We start from the raw sequence: 18,650 nt of genomic DNA, 5'->3' as shown, positions 1-18,650 counted from the left end.
ATTCACTGTCTAATAATTTTGTACACAATCATCTCAGTCAATATCTCAAACATAAACTTTCTCAATTATACTACGTGGCATTTTATTTATATTTGTAAGAAATTAAATCAGTCTGTTTGTCGAGTCTGAACACAACAGAGAGCAGAAACATTTCATTTTAGGTCCGTTATTGTATTCACATTTTCCATTAGTCAGGCTTTTCGTCCCGCCCATTTAGCGCAAACATGACATGAGCCAATCACAACTCCGGAAAGTCCCAGTAAGATTTCGAAAGAGGCGGTCCCCTGTGACGTCTTTTCATTTTATGTGGGAAATGGGAGTTTCACGCTACGCCCTCTGCGTGAAGAATTTTCAGACTCAGATTTAAGCAAGTTCTACTACCGTGCTCGTTTTATTAATAAGCGGGATAAACCGTGGACATGGCTTACCACAACCAGTATAGACCACCTCAATATAACAACGCGCCGCCAGATCAGAGCTTTTTATGGAATATATTTCAGAGGTAAGTGAACACGAGATCACTGATTCCGCATTTGTAAGTCTGTTGACTATTTGACAAGCACAGCAGGAAGACGCCTGTTCTTGCAAGCCACGTACAAGCAGACACAGAATGGACTTGAAAAAATTTATAAGATTGTGCAACTCGTAAAAGCTCATGTATTTTTTTTGTGAAATTTTAGACGCTTTTCGGATGGATAAGTTTGCTTTTCGGCTGACAGAAGACTTGTCTCACTTTCATTTTCAAGACAACAACACAGTCATTAGTGTCTCATGCAACATTTCAACTGAGCATTTTTGCTTTAACCATTAGTTAAGTGTAATCAGGGTTTTTTGGCGGATTTATCCCATGTGTTAGTTTTACTACGTTACATTTATTATGGTTATGGCTCAGTTCCTGTGGATTTGTGGTTATAAATACCACAGTAATAATATGGTTACTGTAGTAAAACATGGTTCATTTTCGCAAGGATTTTTTTTTTTAAATTTGAATACCAGTCTTAAATACCCCACGTTTTAATTACATTCAGATTCACAACAGATTTGTTGTTGTTTGTCACTATAGCAATGAATTATGTAATACTGCAGAGGGTTGGTTCACTCCTGTTTTCACACCGGACGCGTTCAGCATGCGTTATTATTTGTATTAGTGGTATTTGTTCAATCCACACACGTATATTTGGCAGTTGAGTTCCGTCTCGCTGTCGTTTCGTTGCCACACAGCACGAGCCTTGCAGCGAATTGCGGGGCAAGTTAAAAATAGTTCAACTTTAAAAACTACTTCGCTAACGTTACCCCGTTCTGCCCTGTTCATTTCATTTTAAACAATAAAACGCAGCCTCTGTAACGTCTCATTAACACTTGACTCGGAACAAGAGCCCCAAACTGAGATAAATGTGGTTTAAATCACTCTTCCCATGGAATTCATGTTGAAAGTATATTTTCAAGATTAAAAAGGAGGGATGCCCTTGGTCATATGACTTGGTAACGTGTAAGTCACGAGTGTTTATCTATACCGTCCTTAACCCTTTGTTATATATGAGTCATATATGTGCATTGCTTAAGAGTTTCCATGATACTACTACTATACTGCAAGGCAGTTATGTATCTGATACTGTGTGTGTAGTGGTTGTTGATTTAGTTGTTTATCTGATGTAACACATTTATCTCTATACATTTGATAGATGAATACTTACGACTTACGAGTACATTTAAGCTATAAATTTCATTATGAGATCAAACCCCCATCCTTGGAGCTTTTAAAGCAGTGCCCTACTGTATAGAGCTACAAAAACATAATATGTTGACTGCGAAAAAGCAGTCCATTGGATCTCATGTTTTGGGTGAAACAATGGAAAAATTAATATTAAAGGAATAGTCCATTTTCTAAAAAAAATCCAGATAATTTACTCACCACCATGTCATCCAAAATGTTGATGTCTTTCTTTGTTCAGTCGAGAAGAAATTGTGTTTTTTGAGGAAAACATTGCAGGATTTTTCTCGTTTTAATTGACTTTAATAGAGCCCAACACTTATTACTTAACTCAACACTTAACTTTTTTTTTCAACAGAGTTTCAAAGGACCATAAACGATCCCAAACGAGGCATTAGGGTCTTATCTAGCAAAACGATTGTCATTTTTGACAAGAAAAATAAAAAATATGCACTTTTGGACCACAACTTCTCGTCTGGGTCCGATCCTGTGATGCGCCAGCGTGACCTAACGTAAATGCGTAGTGACGTAGAAAGGTCACGTGTTACATATATGAAATGCACATTTGCGGACCATTTTAAACAATAAACTGACACAAAGACATTAATTAGTATCATTCCACATACAACAACGTTGGAACGGTCCTCTTTCTCCACACTCGTAAACACTGGGGCGTAGTTTCGCATTCATCCTCTGTGACCTCTTGACGTCATGACGTATTGCCTGAGGTCACGCAATGGCGTATCACAGGACCGGAGGAAGAAGAGAAGTTGTGGTTTAAAAGTGCACGTTTTTTGTTTTTCTTGTCAAAAATGACAATCGTTTTGCTAGATAAGAGTCATAAGACCCTTATATGCCTCGTTTGGGATCGTTTATAGTCCTTTGAAACTCCGTTAAAAAAAACTATTAAGTGTTGAGTTAAGTAATAAGTGTTGGGCTTTATTAAAGTCTATTAAAATGAGAAAAATCCTGCAATGTTTTCCTCAAAAAACATAATTTCTTTTCGACTGAACAAAGAAAGACATCAACATTTTGGATGACATGGTGGTGAGTAAATTATCTGGATTTTTCTTTTAAAAAATTGACTATTTCTTTAAACATCACATGATAAACAGAGAAGGTGGGATTCCTCTAAATATGAAAGGTTAAACAGCCTAGATGCTAACATCATGCCATATGTGAATTAATGTCATCTACGCCATCTATAAAACAACTGAACAATCTTATTCTTATTTTCACACACAACCCTAATGAAAATTAACTATGGTTTTACTACAGCCACCATAGTTTACATATGGCATTAAGTAAACCGTAATAACCACACATTTGCTGTTGCCTTGCTACAGTAAGCATAGTTTAACCATGATATTTGTAGTAAACGTATCATAATGCAAATGGGAATCAATCCTCCACCAAAAACTATGGTTACAACACTTTTACTATAATAAAACCATGGTTATATTTCAGAATTTAATAAACAGTGATTTCAGTTGACCGTTGCTTCTGTATTGCTTGTGTGAATGAGAGTCACAAGTTTAAACATTGGCTGGTGGGCAGAGACTCACTGGACAAACAAACCAACAAGACATTCCCTTCACAGTTTACTGTGGTTTTACCTCAAACTAAACTCTCTTTCAAGGTATTTGGTGTTTGGATTATTGAGGCCTCTCTCGGGTCAGTTTCTACTGTTTTTCTAAGGTCTCCCACATGTTTTTGTAACATCTTAGAAATACTGGGGATTTGTTGGTTTGCTAAGACACATGAAGTCATTGTAATGTTACATCAAGTTTGTTTCATAATAGAGTTAAACAGTGTTTTGTAAAAGTAAATTCTCTTTCTTACATAATCTCTCATAATCTATCCAAAAGGAGACTCTGTTATATTCACATGGAAAGACATTTCCATCATGATTCAACACAGGATGGTTGTTATGGAAACATGTTTTTTATGATTCATGGTTTTGTGTAATGGAAAAGACACTCCCAATAGCAGAAATAGTCAACCAGCTCTTTGTGTAGCTAACTTTCCCCTTCTGTGAAATCATTTTTGTGATGTTATGACTGAAGTCAATCAAACCCATAAGCATGAGACTTTGCCTTCATAACATCTGTGACCAGCAGAATGAATGAATGAATAAATGAATAAACAAGTGAACTCAACATGTTTGTCCAAAATCTGCCATATAAAAAAGTGTAAATGAATGACTAGTTGAATGACTGTTTTTGTTTATTCAGAATGTGTAGCTTTGAAATGTGAAGCTTCTGAATCGCCCAATAGCCAGTGCTTTTACTTGAAATGTTTCATTTGATCAGGCCTTTGTTGTACCCACATCCTGTTTTGTGGCTTGTTAGTAGTGTTTGCTTCTCTCTCAACATTTACATTCATGCATTTGGCAGACACTTTCATCCAAAGTGACTTACAGTGCATTCAGGGAATAATTTTTGTACTAAATTGTGTGTTCCTTGGGAATTGAACCCAGCACTTACACTAACGTCTACCAATTGCGCCACTGGAACAATCCTATACATATTTTACTGTCTTTCGGTTATTCAAAATATAGAGTTGAACATAATATAAATTTATTTTGGCTAATAAATTCATAAATATTGGATTTGTTTTCTTCCAGGGTAGATAAAGACAGAAGTGGGGCAATATCAGACACAGAACTTCAACAGGCATTATCGAATGGTATGTTTTTTCTTAATTTTATTTTATTCCTATTAGTCTTCATCACACATATTTACTTGGTATTTATTCAGCATAAATATTAAGTTTTCTGCCTAACACAAACTAAAGGGGATCGCACACCGGCAGCGCAGCTCAGCGCCGCACCGTTCTAAAAAAATCAAACACATTGTTTTCTATGAGTATACGCACACCGGCGCCGCCAGGTGGCGCCTGTCCACCTGTCCACGCCGCCCAGCTGTGACTCAGGAAGGAACATTGGCTGCTAACGTATATTTTGCATTTTGAAGGAAGGAACATTGGCTGCTAACGTATATTTTGCATTTTGAAGTAGATGCTATCTGACGAAGCTCGCGCTATTTAATGCGCACTTCCGGTTTACAATACCTCCGAGTTGTCCTAGACGCGACTCTCGACGCGGCGCTGAGCTGCGCGGCCGGTGTGCGTTCCCCTTAAGAGTATCAAGCAAACCCATAATTTTTCTTAAGGTCTAATTTTATCTCTAACGGTCACCTGATTATGTGAGTTTAGTTGGCACTATAAACTTGTTTTTTTAGTGCCACAGATGAAATTTACATATGTTAAAATTCTGATTTGCTAATAACTACAGAGAAGTTGTAATATGTGTTTTAATATAATGTCTAACATTTTTTAGGCTGTGCTTCTAAGAGTTAAGAAAGTATCCACAATTTTACTCCAGTTGGCAAAAGTGCCTGGTAGCTAAATTAAGATCTCATTAGTAAAGCCAAATGAGCCAAATTTCTTTGGGAATTACAGTTTTATTACAAAACACAGGCCAAGTCACTGTAACAACTCATTTTGAGGGCAACTATCACAGATACCAGTTTATTGTAAGAGTACCGATTGTCCAATTCACGGTTTTTATTAATTTCTTTTGGTGTGTAAGTGTGTATTAGTACATGTTAACAAAATGCAAAAGGTACAAACCCCAAAGTAAACGTTCATACGAGTTATTGTCTCCAATGTAAATCTCTTATCTTGGACTACAACAAATACATGCATTGTAGGCAACAGTTTACTTCCTGTGATTGGTGATGTAGACAAGACTGACATTATCATAATTCCTCCCGCTTCGGACTCAAAGCCTGTACTGTAAGTTAGCTCCTGTTAGCACTGCGACCGAATCTTTCAAGTCAAGTTTTCAAGTTTGAAGTCAAAGGTATTCAGGCCAGTCACAACGTACAGATTAGCTGGCCAATCAGGGGCATAGAGCAGGGGTCAGCATTCGGCAACGGGCGGCCCACGGGCCAAAACTGGCCCGCCAGCAATATTCAGCAATATCTGTCTGTTTTTTTATCAGACTATTTTTATTTTACAATTTTGGTTTACAAATAAAGCCCCTATCATTCATTCAATCGTTTTTTCAAATTAAAACCAAAAGCAAAATAAAAACAACTTGTTTTTCTATTATTTATTTCCTGAATTAAAAAAAAAACGAATAACGACTCGTTTTCCAACTTTCTGATTGTGCGCTCAGATCAAAAATAGAAAAAATGAATGAAACGGGTTTAGACAAATTTTAATTGAACACCTTAGCAGACATATACCAATGAAATAATTTTAAACAGATCAGGTACTATTATAGTAACAGATTACAGCCGTTTTAATAAGGGTTTGAATACCAGCCATGCTCTCCTGTAAGTCTCATTCGCTTACAGTCTGACTTTTGAACATTTTTCATTATTATTTATTCGGGTATAACACACTGATAAATAATATGTATTACCTGATAAAAATATTTGCACTTAATGCTGCACAAAACTCTTCCACTAGCTTACTTAGTCGTGCTGCCGGTCTGCAGGATGAAATTTTAAAGTATAAAGACGGTAGCGGTCGGAACTCTGGGGTACCTATACTTAGGACAGAGCGGATGGTCTGACTGACAATAGCGCACTCCCGACATCTTTTGACAGCGTATCCGCACTTCATTTGGTACCTGTACAGCTTTAAGGAGCTGTTTGGTACTAAAACCCTTGTCAGTCAACAACATTCATTTTGTGCAAGGATGTTTGAAATAGTTTGGGAGAAAATAGCCTACTTCATTAGTCAGTAGGGCAATATGGTTTCCGTTTATGTTGGTTAGAAATTTGAGTTCTTTGTCCTATTTAATTTATGGTATTTATATTTCATTATTTGTTCCTGTGACATTTTTTCTCTGCTGACAGTACAATGTTAAAATAATATTGGCACAAACACAATTTTTGTTTAGCATTTATAATTGTTATAGCCTACTTAACCTCTCTCTTTCCATTAGAGACATTTGAATGTGAGATTCTGGAAACGTGATCTAAATTTTGCCGACCCGTCAGGTCGGGAAATAAAGCAGGTGAACACAGAAGCGTCCGAAACCACGTACTACCATACTATATAGTACGCGAAAAGCGGTAGGTGAGGCGAGTAGTATGTCCGAATACATAGTATTCCAAAAACAGTATGCGAAAAGTACCCAGATGACCTACTACTTCCGGTTAGATTTTGCAGTGTGCATACGATGGACACTTCACTATCCCATGATGCCCTGGGAGAGGAGTTATCCAACAGAGAAGACGACGCCTAGGCTGAATTCGCCCTGGAATGACATGACGTGATGAAGACGTATGTCACGTGATGTAGCAACATGGCGGATGTAGTACGTTCGAATCTCATTCATACTACCAGGATTCATACTATACAGTACCTACTGTTTTAACGGTTCATCTCATTCAGTACCTACTGTACAGTATGCGGTTTCGGACGCAGCCAGAGTGTATTTTAAGCAGTTGCTGAATAGAACATTGTGGGAGCTGGACGAAAAAAAAACAGTCCAGCGCAGACCTCCTTAAACCTTAGGTGTGTATGTTTGTGTCCCGAATGTATAATAATTAAAAAATGGAATAAAGTTCAAAAGTCGGACTGTAAGAGACTTACAGGAGAGCAAGATTGCTATTCACCTTTATTAAAATGGCTGTAATAGTACCACAATAGTACTTGATCTGTTTAAAATGATTTCATTGATATATTCCTATAAAGGTGTTAAATAAAAAATCTAAATTAAAAATGGTCTAATCCAGTAATATTTTTTTTCTATTTTTGTTCTGAGCACAAAATCAAAAAACCCGTTGTTATTCATTTTTTAATTTTAGTTCAGGAAAAAATAATGGAAAAGTCGTTTTAAAAAAAAATTGTTTTTAATTTGAAAAAAAAAAACGATTAAACGTATGATACACGGTCCCATCATATTTCACGATTATAGGCCTATTGCGGGCACAAACAGACAAAGAAACACCAGAATAACCATTCTTTAGCTATTTTTAATGCCGTCTTTTGTCTTTTAAATAGGAAATTAAGACAATCTTGCTTGATCAGATGGCCTATGCTAGGCTAATTCAAAATAAGACACGTAAGTGTGGCAACAGCAGCTGGCCCGCCCTCTACTGGCTAAAAAAATATTGGCCCGGGCCAAAGTTACTTGCCGACCGCTGGCATAGAGCTTTCAAATCCGTGCGTTGCAGGAAAAGAGTGAAATCTGGAGCTACAAAAATGTACGGTATATGGAAAATAATGCGTTTTTTGTATTATACCAAATACACAAAATAACAATGTTTTTTTAGCAATGAAATAGGTGCTCTTTGAGTCAAATAGTTTAATGGTCCTTCTGCCTTATGAGAAGAGTTTACTACCAAAGTGTGTTAGAAAACCTTAACACCTGCCAGTATCTGTTATCTGCCTTAAGCAGAAAGGTTTGTGTGGTCAACGGCTCAGTGAAGTACAGAATTAACAGGAAACTCTCTTATCATTCTTGAGAGCTGCCTCTGTGTTTAAACTAAACCGGTTCAATGATCCCACTACCTGTTCGTGCCAGCGCTGCTGCAGAGCGATGCTGTGTTATAGCACGCTGATGTTGCACTTTGTATTTGTCAGCAGTGTGATGTCATATAGTGTGTAACATTGTAATTCCTATCTGATGTGTGCCACTGGGGTTTCTTTGTTGTTGTAATATGAAAACGGATATCGTATGCCACAATGTGTAGTGTGTGATGCTGTTTTGCATCCTGGTTTTTAGATAAATGGTTCAGTTGTAAGTTCAGGTCTGTCAGCACTGTTAAAGTCCATGTATGTGAATGCTCCTCAAGGACAAAGCAGTCATGAGAGATGTGTGATCACAAACACTAGTGCAGTATGTGCTGAATATGTCTAGTGATCATTAGTAACATTTAGGCATTTAGCAGATGCTTTTATCCAAAGCCACTTATAAGAATGAGGAAAAACATAGAGAGATCGATTTAGGGAAGCATTATTGGTTAGTTGATGGATGCAAGATCACTGATACACCTATTTTAAGCTTTAACCCATTGCTGCATGTGAAAATAAAAATGCCAAATATCTCTCTCTCTTTCTCAAACTGTTGTTTTTGATGTGGTTATTTAGCACTGACAGTGCTCTCATCACAGACTGTGTCATTTTCAGCTGGTTCAACATATTTACAAGCTCTTGATTTCCTCAGATGATGCTCCAGGCATTTGCTCGAGTAATGCTGTTCAAATAGATTTACATTATAAGGGCCACAGCTGTAGGGCCTGTGAAATGCTCACTGTGAGAGCTGTGATTTACAGTGTCAGTTTAAACCGTATTCTGCCCACCAACTCTAACCGTGTTGGATTATAAATCCACTCATGTGACCAGCGTATAATGAATTTCACTCAAAACATAAGCGGAAATATAAACATTGAAATTTCCTATGAGCTCTGGTGGGTACATGCATGCGTTCTAGGTCTATAGTGCCTTTTGCTTGTGGGTTCATTGCATAGGTCATTGCAGTTCAATTTTCACACTAATATTAAATAATTACATCTAGTACAAGTAAAGTGTTTCATCATGGTACAGTATATGGGTGATTCTCACGAAAACTTGGTTTTAAAAATGTCAAGCATGAAAATGTAAAAATTGCTTAAATTAACTTTTTTTCCCACCAGACATTGAAAAACACAGTCTGGAGTAAATGGGAACATTAATTTAAAAACTTTTACTTATCATTTAACACTTTTTGTACATAATTTAAAAAATGAGTCCTAAAAAATCTCATTACCGCAACAGTCAGAAAACATCAACACTGACATATTTTCAAAATGACATGACAAACCTGAAAGAACATAATTTGGAGATTCTGCACATGCATTTAAAATCAAAGTATTATGCTTCTTTTAATTAAATTAACATTTAATAAGCATCTGTTGCGGTAATGATAATCAAAATGTCGTGTAAGCATTCTGACAAGACAATATTTCAAATTAACTGTAAAAAAAATTATCTTACCTGGTAGCCATCTTGAAGTAACTGGTCCATGTGTTTGGTCACTCAAAATCAAACTTTATTAAAATTCTGTATGTGTGCTTAAACTGTTCTCAAAAAGTGTTGCGGAGGATGAGAACATCAGGCATGGACACATCATTAGGGCCCGAGCACACAAGTGTGAGGACCCTATTGTTTTTGCTCCGTTTATTATTATTATTATTTTTCTTCTTCTTCTTCTTCTTCTTCTTCTTCTTCTTCTTCTTCTCCGAAATGGATCGCATTTTTGAGGGCCTAAACATACCCAAAAACTCATGAAAATTTGCACACGCGTCAGAAGTGGCGAAAATTTACATGTAATGTAGGCGTCAGAAGTGGCCGTGTAGAAATGGCTCAATAGCGCCACCTGCAAAATTTCAAGAGAACAGCCCCCCCACTACGAAAAACGTACAGATACGAAATTTGGTAGGATCATCTAGCACCCCAAGACCTACAAAAAAGTCTCTTGGAGCGAAGCTCTAAACCCCACAGGAAGTCGGCCATTTTGAATTTTTTCTGTCATTTTTTGACATTTCGAAGCGTCGTACTTTAACGAACTCCTCCTAGCGATTTAATCCGATCATTATCATATTTGGTCAGTCTCATCTAAAGGCCTTTGCGATGCTAAATTGCGGAGATCTTGACTTTTCGTGGGAGGGTGTGTCCGTGGCGGCCTGACAAAGTTCGACATTTTCGCCATGAAACAGGAAGTTGTTATAACTCAGGCATACAATGTCCAATCTGCTCCACGCTTCACATGTTTGATAAGCGTCTTGACCTGAACACATTTTAATGCCAATATTCAGCTTCAGTCATAGCGCCACCTAGAGGCAGCAGGAAATGCAATGTTTTACGCTGTGATTTACTGCTCTTAGAGATTTAATCAAATCATCATCATATTTGGTCAGACTGATGTTAAGCCCGTTGCGGTGATAAATAGCGAAGATCTTGACTTTTCGTTGAAGGGCGTGTCCGTGGCGGCCTGGCAAAGTGTGATGTTTCACCATGAAACAGGAAGCTGTTGTAATTCAGACATACATGGTCCGATCTGCCCCCAACTTCACACGTTTGATAAGGGTCCCGGCCTGAACACATCAACATGGGATAATTCAGTATCAGTCATAGCGCCACCTAGAGGCACCAGGAAATACCACCTTTTATCCTGTGACTTACTGCTCTTGGAGATTTGATTATATCAACATCATATTTCATCAGTCTATTCTCAAGACCTTGTGTGATGATAAATAGCAACGACCTTGACTTTTCATTAAAGGGCGTGTCCGTGGCGGCCTCGCAAAATATTGTTAAATGAATCGCATTTTTGACAGCCTAAACGAGCTCAAAAAGTCATGAAACGTTGCACACGAGTCAAAAGTGGTGAAAATGTTCATGTGATATAGGGTTCAGAACTAAGGGTGTAAAAATGGCTCTATAGCGCCACCTACAAAAATTCAAGAGAGCAGCCCCCCCGCTACGTTAAACGTACAGATACGAAATGTGGTAGGATCATGTATCACCCCAAGACATACAAAAAAGTCTCTTGGAGCCAAGCTCTAAACCCCACAGGAAGTCAGCCATTTTTAATTTCCTCTGTAATTTGAGGGCAAATTTTGCTATTTCTGAGCTTCGGACTATAACAAACTCCTACTAGAAATTTTATCAGATCATCATCATATTTAGTCTGTGTCATCTAAAGGCCTTTGCGATGTTAAATTGCGGAGGTCTTGACTTTTTGTTGGAGGGTGTGTCTGTGGTGGCCTGCCAAATTTCTGTGTTTCGCAATGAAACAGGAAGTTGTTCTAACTCAGACTTAAAACGTCCACTCTGACCCACACTTCACATGTTTGAGAAGTGTCCTGGCCTGAACACATCAACATGGCAATATTCAGTAAAAGTTATAGCGCCACCTGCTGGCAGCAGGAAATGACGTGTTTTACACTGTGATTTACTGCTCATAGAAATGTATTCAGATCATCATCATACTTGGTCAGTCTGAACTTAAGGACTTCACAATGATAAATTGGGAAGATCTGTAATTTTTGTTAAAGGGCATGTCCGTGGTGGCCTGGCAAAATTTGATGTTTCACCATGAGAAAGCTGTTGTAACTCAGGCATACAATGTCCGACCTGTCACAGACTTTATATGTTTAACAAGGTTCTTGGCCTGAACACATCAATATAACAACAATCAGTTACAATCATAGCGCCACCTGCTGCACACAGGAGGTGTGGCACATCAAAATTTTTTTGAAAATGCACCTATATTTACCCACTTAAATTCATATCCCCCTGGTTCACTGCTTTACTAATGCCAAAGGGTAGCGGTGCACATGCGTGCGAGGGCCCTTCCATCGCTGCTTGCAGCTTTAATTTTCCTAATTTTTCTTCATTATTATTATACATATTCAGTAAATATTTTTTCTGTCATCTAAAGTATTCTAGCAAAACATTTTCTTAATATTTTTGTGTTCATTTGATTAAATTACAACATAACGCATGTTCAAACACAGCCGGACACATTGCGGTAATGAGAATTTCAGCAGAAAATGAGATAAAATTTACAATTATAAATTATTATGTTGAAATCACACATTCTGCAAGGTAGAACACAGTATTGTGTTTATTCTGATGCTTTTTAATGTTACTATATTACACATTTTAAAGCTAAAATTATTAGTGCCGTGGTGTTTCGATGGTTTCGTGAGACTCACCCATATATAAAGAGCTTAGATGCAAAACCCTCTATGTGCGTCTGACATGTTTTCTTGTAAATTAGCATTTTTTATATAATTATTTTATTTTTGATGGAGGTGGTGTTTAACGGCTTTTGTAACTGAGGCTCCTCATATGCAAAGGTCTATTGTTTAGTTTTTTGCCATGCTTGCAATACTGAGTGAGATACTGAGAAAACCTTTTTGCATATTAGGATCATTGTCACTCAAAGTTCATATTAGATGATAAGCCAATCTCTGATTTTTAACAGTTTTGCTGAAAGACAAGGACCCATCGCAGCATTAATTGACATGTACAGTGTCCTGCCCTCCATAAGTATTGGGACAATAAAGGCAAATTGCACTGTTTGCTTGGAAGTCAAGAAATGTCTGAACATTAATAGGTGAATATGAGACAAAAGTAAAAAATAAATGTCACCTTTTATTTTTCACCTGTTTTAACATAATACAATTTACCAAATCAAAAGAATGACACAATTGGATTTTAATCTATCTAATGTGAGCATATTGAGACTATTGTCTGACAAGTGACGAGCTGTGTCCTGATGCATTAATTGATTACACATGAAAAGCAGTGAATGCATATAGTGTCAGTTTCATCCATTGCTTTTACAGTCTGATTTGTTGACAACACACGTACGCCAGAATTAAAGGTTGTTCTTTGTTGGTAAACCTTGTACAGTATGTGTTGAAAAACATAATCAAATGTTAATAAAATGTGACATTGTGTACTTTTGCCTCATATTCATCTTACAAATGTCTTGTCCCAACCGCAAAGCAAGCAATTTTGTCTTTATTGTCCAGGGTATGTCACTAAACATGAAGTTTGGATTTACTTAAAAGAGGTTTTTTATTATGCAGGGTTCCCACGGGTCCTTGAAATCCTTGAAAGTTTGTGAATCTGGGGGAAAATTCAAGTTTTTGAAAATATACATACATAAATACAGGTCATTGAAAGTGCTTGAATTTATTTTATGCAAGAAGTTTGTTGGGGAAAAAATCCATATTATTCCCTGTGTAGTGTAGGATATCATAAAAATTAAATGCTTATATCTTCTGTATGTGAATGTTGATTCATACCGAAATGCTTTTTTGCATAGTTGTGTTTGACACATGAAAACGTGTGGGGTTACGTATGTAACTGTTCTTTCCTGAGAAGGGAACGAGGCGCTGAGTCTCCCTTCCTATACTTCCTGCATCCTTGTAACGCCGTCTTTGTCAAGATTTTAGATAGCGATATACTTCCTGGCTCTTGCATCACCTTGTCTTTGTCGTTAAGCCTCACCATTGGTTGAATTTGATATACACATTTAGATGCACTTAACCTTGGAGTCGTCTCCATAGTTTCACCGCAGTGATGCAGCGCGAGTTCCCTCGAAAGGGAACTTTAACAATGTAACTTAAAAGGTAACACAATGTAATCTTGCTCTCACTTGAAATGTGTCCCCACATTTAGTCCTTGACTTTGAAGGTATCTGGAAAGTCCTTGAAAGGTCCTTGAATTTGAAGTTAACTTAAGTGGAAACCCTGATTATGATATGTGTGATAGTCTGTCTTAGTACTTGCATACTCCTCTGCATACTTTTTCAGTACATACTTTTTAAGGCTTAGTATAAGTATGTAAATTAGGACACAGCACATGTATTATATTGGTGTAACTGGTTATTCACCAAAAGTTGGTTTGACACATTTTTGTTGCTTGGTGAGAGTTATCTTGAACACGGCTTGTATAAAACCTAAAGCTTAGACTGCTTTCTTTGAATTATGTAAGATATTACATTAAATTGTCATGCTATTTTTTATCAGCAGTGAGTTTAAGAATCTGCTATAAAATTGAAGGCCTTGTGTTATTGTGTGTGCTAGACTGCAGTGTGTACTTGTCTAGAGGAGTGATTTGAATGATGTTGTTTTTTCCATGATGATGAAGTGGGCAGTGCCGTGACTGGAACCACTGTGCAGCATATAGGGCCATCTTTGTACCTCTCTCCCTCTCTCTCTCTCTCTCTCTCTCCCTCTCTCTCTCTCTCTCTCTCTCTCTCTCTCTCTCTCTCTCTCTCTCTCTCTCTCTCTCTCTCACACACACCTCACTATTCACTCTAATTGTAATAGTCAGCCTAATTTGATCAGGGTGACCTTGGTGACTAAGAAAAACACATTTTTGCAAACATTTACTTCTTGTGAGCTAAAGGAGAATCTTGATTCTTACTCGATTGTCGCGCGCGCGTGTGTGTGTGAGCGAGAGAGAGGCCATGACTCAGCATAGTCAGAAAGAATTGCTTTATTTTATGGCTCTACAATATTGTGCCTTTTGGTTTTGTAACCCCCAGCATGCCTGCTGTGCTCAGTAGGTTTGTTAAGATAAACTCACTGAAGCAAATGATAGTGTTTTATGCAGAAAAACAGGCTTCACTGTACCGGGATCAGTAAGTGGTCTATATAGACTATAATTTGTGTACACCAAGGTCAATAAAGGTGACTAATGAAGCCTACCTGAAAAGTTTTAGCAGACCAACTGAAGGTATTTGTACGGAATGGAGCAAGTTTGGTAATGGCACTCCCTTGTGATGTCATCTTGGGCAGTACAGATACTTAACTATAAATAGACACAAGAGAAAACTTCACAAAGGAATTGCAATGTTGTTGTCATAAAAATGACATGATATCAAAAATTACCTTGTTAATGTCCCTCGTCTAATTGTGCCTAATTACTTTTTTATAATATTCAAAATTTAACTTTCTTAGCTTTTTTTGCTGGTCTGTACCATGCAACAGGAAGAAATAATGCTGTTTTATTATGCTGATTGACTTTATATCAAAACTGAATTTAATCTGTGCGGTTTAATTATCAGGCACATGGACACCTTTTAACCCTGTGACCGTCAGATCAATTATTTGTGAGTATTAATGCTGTCTTCTGTTTATGTTGGCGAACATTTATGATCTTTCTCTTATTTACACTTTGTTTGTGTGCTCTATGGACATTTAAAATGTTTCCTATTAAGACTAGGGTTGCAAAATTATAGGAATTTTTAAGGCTGGAAAATTAACGGGAATATATGGAATTGCACGGAATTAATGGTATTAAACTTGGAATTTCGAATAAAGAGAGAATTGCCCATAACTACTTAAATGTTCCTGCATATTTTTTTTAAAACAAGATTTAATGCAATTTTAGTTGAATTTCTACCCGGCACATTCCTCGGTCACATGCACACTGCTTACTAAAGGGCCATTGAGGCCACGCCCCCTGCATGTACTTGCATTCTTCCATAACATGCAAAGATAATTGATTGAATCCTGCACACAAAATAATGCGAAAAAATGCTCATCATGGCATGTATTCACATAAATTTGTTTATTACTTCCTTGTGCTGTGTGTAAGCTAGTGTGCAACAACAATATACCATTGTATAGACAAATACACTGACTGAGAAAACATTTAGGTGAGATAATAAAAAAGTAGTGCCTAAAAATGACCCTCCCCCCAAAATAAAAAAAATCCTTTATATATTACTTAAGGGGGATTCCCATCCATTTTCCAGTTTTTTTATTTACGTGAAATATATTTGTATTTCTTAGTTTGTTCACAGGCAGCTTTTTGAAATATTTCCTGCTAGTTTTTCATATTCTTATTTTTTATCTCACTTTATTAATGACTTTTGTGTTGACCTGCAAGGCATTATTGCTGATAATCTGTATATATCTATTGTGAAATATTAAATATTATCTTTTCAAATTTACAACATGTTGTATCATGTGACAATATGTGACCCTGGACCACAAAACCAGTCATAAGGGTCAAAGCTGAATAAATAAGCTTTCCATTGATGTATGATTTGTTAAGATATGGCAATATTTGGCCGAAAATACACAACTATTTGAAAATCTGGAATCTGATGGTGCAAATGAAATCCTTAGCAACACATCACTAGTGATAAATATTTTTATATATATATTTATGGTTAAAATTATCTTTACTTAATATCCTAATGATTTTGGGCATTAAAAAAAGTTTGACCCATACCATGTATTTTTGCCTATTGCTACAAATATAACCGTGCGACTCGTTTTGTGGTCCAGGGTCACATATGGTAACCATAGTGATTGATTAGGACAGGAAATGAGTCATGACCTCACCAGTCACATTACCAATGCAATACAATCAATCTCAGCCCCTTACGGCACAAACGTGCAATATACTAAAGCAGTGTAATTGTTTAAAGTGACAAATTGTAAATAACAGTTCATTTTCCCTCCAGCTATGTTTGATCGAGAGAACAAAGGTGGGGTCAACTTCAATGAGTTTGCTGGCGTTTGGAAGTACATCACAGACTGGCAGAATATCTTCCGTACCTACGACAGGGATAACTCGGGGTTTATCGACAAGACCGAGCTCAAACAGGCTCTCACTGGCTTTGGTGAGTACTGGTGATACTTAGTCGCTTACTTATTGACAGCTATAAGTGAAACGTCAAGGTGATGGATGCATTCAGTGGGGTGTTAGGAAGAAAATCCTGTAGAATGAGAGCCATTAATGTCCAAACGTTTCATGTAACTTTTCACATACATTTTTCATAGTTTAAAAGTTACTATTCCATGCCCTTATTATTTTCCTCTCTTAAACTGTCGAAATTGATAAAAAAAAATGGTCCCTAGCTGTCACTGGGGTGGTGGTCCCGTTCAAAAAATACACATGTGCACCTAAAGAGTGCATATTAGTACTTTAAGGAACAGTTTCGGGTTACTTATGTAACTGTTGTTCCCTGAGAAGGGAACGAGACGCTGCGTCTCCCTTGCCATACTTCCTGCGTCCCTGTAACGCTGTCTTTGGCAATATTTTAGATAGCGATATATTCTTGACTCTGCGAAAAATGCTAATCTTTCTTTCTTTTTTTTTGCTTTGGTTATCGTCTTTCAGATCAGTTTTACAACACACTGATAGAGAAATTTGACCGTCAGAGAAAAGGCCAGGTGGCATTTGATGACTTCATTCAGTGCTGTATTGTTCTACAGGTAATGTAAATGTTATAGACAACAATGTGCATAGAGTTGCTTATTAGGGTTATTAACTCTTTAACTTCACATCCACATTGCATTTCTCACGTGCTGGTGTTTTCGCATATTAAGATGAAAAATGTGACTACAATTTGTATATTTTTATTTGAACAGAGGTTAACTGATGTGTTCAGACGATATGACACAGACCAGGACGGTTGGATTCAGGTGTCATATGAACAATATCTCTCAATGGTCTTCAATGTGGTATAGCACAACATCGGCATGTCTGCACTCTCCTGTGCCAAACACCAAATGTCCTTCCCTGTAGTCTTCCAGCAGATGACTCAACATTATCCTCTACAGGAGGGTGCGGGGATGGACCCTTTATGACTCTTTGGTTCTTACTGTCTGTTTGTCTGTTAGTAGTCATATCATATTTCTTTATTAGGTTAACCATATTATTATGGTATGGTTTCTGTGTTTGAGGAATGTCTACATTGTGAAAATCATATTAAGACCAGTTGCATGCTTTCTGATAAACCTCCTTAATGTCAAAGCATGAACTAATGTTTGTTTATTTTTTGGCTAAATTTAATTCATGTTTACAAAGTAATACTGTGAGAGCAGGTTGTGTTTCGCCATTAAAAATCCTGTCTTTGGATTGACTCTCAGCTCTTCCATGTATTTGTAAAGAATTATATTTTTAATCTGCACAGTAATGTTACAAATTCAACATATTATTTTAGGATGGAGGTACATATGTTTTGTATGCCTTTTTCATGCATGATGCCTTACAACTGTACAAATAACAATAAATATGTTTTATTAAAAACTGGAAATTCAACTTGTTTGCATCTCTTGGAATATTTTCTGATGGATTTGTCATGGTGGATATGGTTTTTAAGGATATACACCTAGTAATAGTGTCATAACGTACGAAATACTTTGTATTCATGGCTCAATGCTGCCCCCTGGTGTATACACATCCTTACATTTCTACAGTAAGCATTTTTGGGCGACAAAAACGTTTTTCCTTCAAAGGTTACCACACTTCTGAAGCCACGCTATTCAGAAACTGAAGGAATGATCCCTTGCTATAATGGTCAGCAGGTTACTTCAGGGAAGGATGATAACTAGTGGCTGTTGTGGATCCATTTCTACATTAATGATTTTTATCACTGATATAACCTGCTGTC

At 37.1% G+C, this 18,650-nt stretch overlaps 1 protein-coding gene across 1 annotated transcript; it reads left to right on the top strand.

Moving 5' to 3' along the window:
- The first annotated feature begins 312 nt into the window (after positions 1-312).
- pdcd6 (programmed cell death 6) lies at positions 313-17,923 on the top strand. The gene is made up of 6 exons (XM_073863740.1): positions 313-502; positions 4,338-4,399; positions 15,306-15,350; positions 16,716-16,876; positions 17,362-17,469; positions 17,626-17,923. Exons 1-6 carry the CDS (start codon positions 420-422, stop codon positions 17,722-17,724), a joined length of 558 nt encoding a protein of 185 aa, XP_073719841.1. The 5' UTR covers positions 313-419; the 3' UTR covers positions 17,725-17,923.
- Positions 17,924-18,650: the final 727 nt, after the last annotated feature.

The sequence above is a fragment of the Misgurnus anguillicaudatus genome, chromosome 25 (genome assembly GCF_027580225.2).
Source record: "Misgurnus anguillicaudatus chromosome 25, ASM2758022v2, whole genome shotgun sequence".
NCBI lineage: Eukaryota > Metazoa > Chordata > Actinopteri > Cypriniformes > Cobitidae > Misgurnus > Misgurnus anguillicaudatus.
This window is presented reverse-complemented; position numbering and strand designations above follow the sequence as displayed.

What these genes read in the sequence shown, in the direction of transcription:
- pdcd6 (XM_073863740.1), top strand. Translation starts at nt 420, where the DNA reads ATGGCTTACCACAACCAGTATAGACCACCTCAATATAACAACGCGCCG. An exon ending in TTATGGAATATATTTCAGAG is followed by an intron (nt 503 to 4,337) that starts GTAAGTGAACAC and finishes GTTTTCTTCCAG; the next exon opens with GGTAGATAAAGACAGAAGTG. An exon ending in AGGCTCTCACTGGCTTTGGT is followed by an intron (nt 16,877 to 17,361) that starts GAGTACTGGTGA and finishes TTTTGCTTTGGT; the next exon opens with TATCGTCTTTCAGATCAGTT.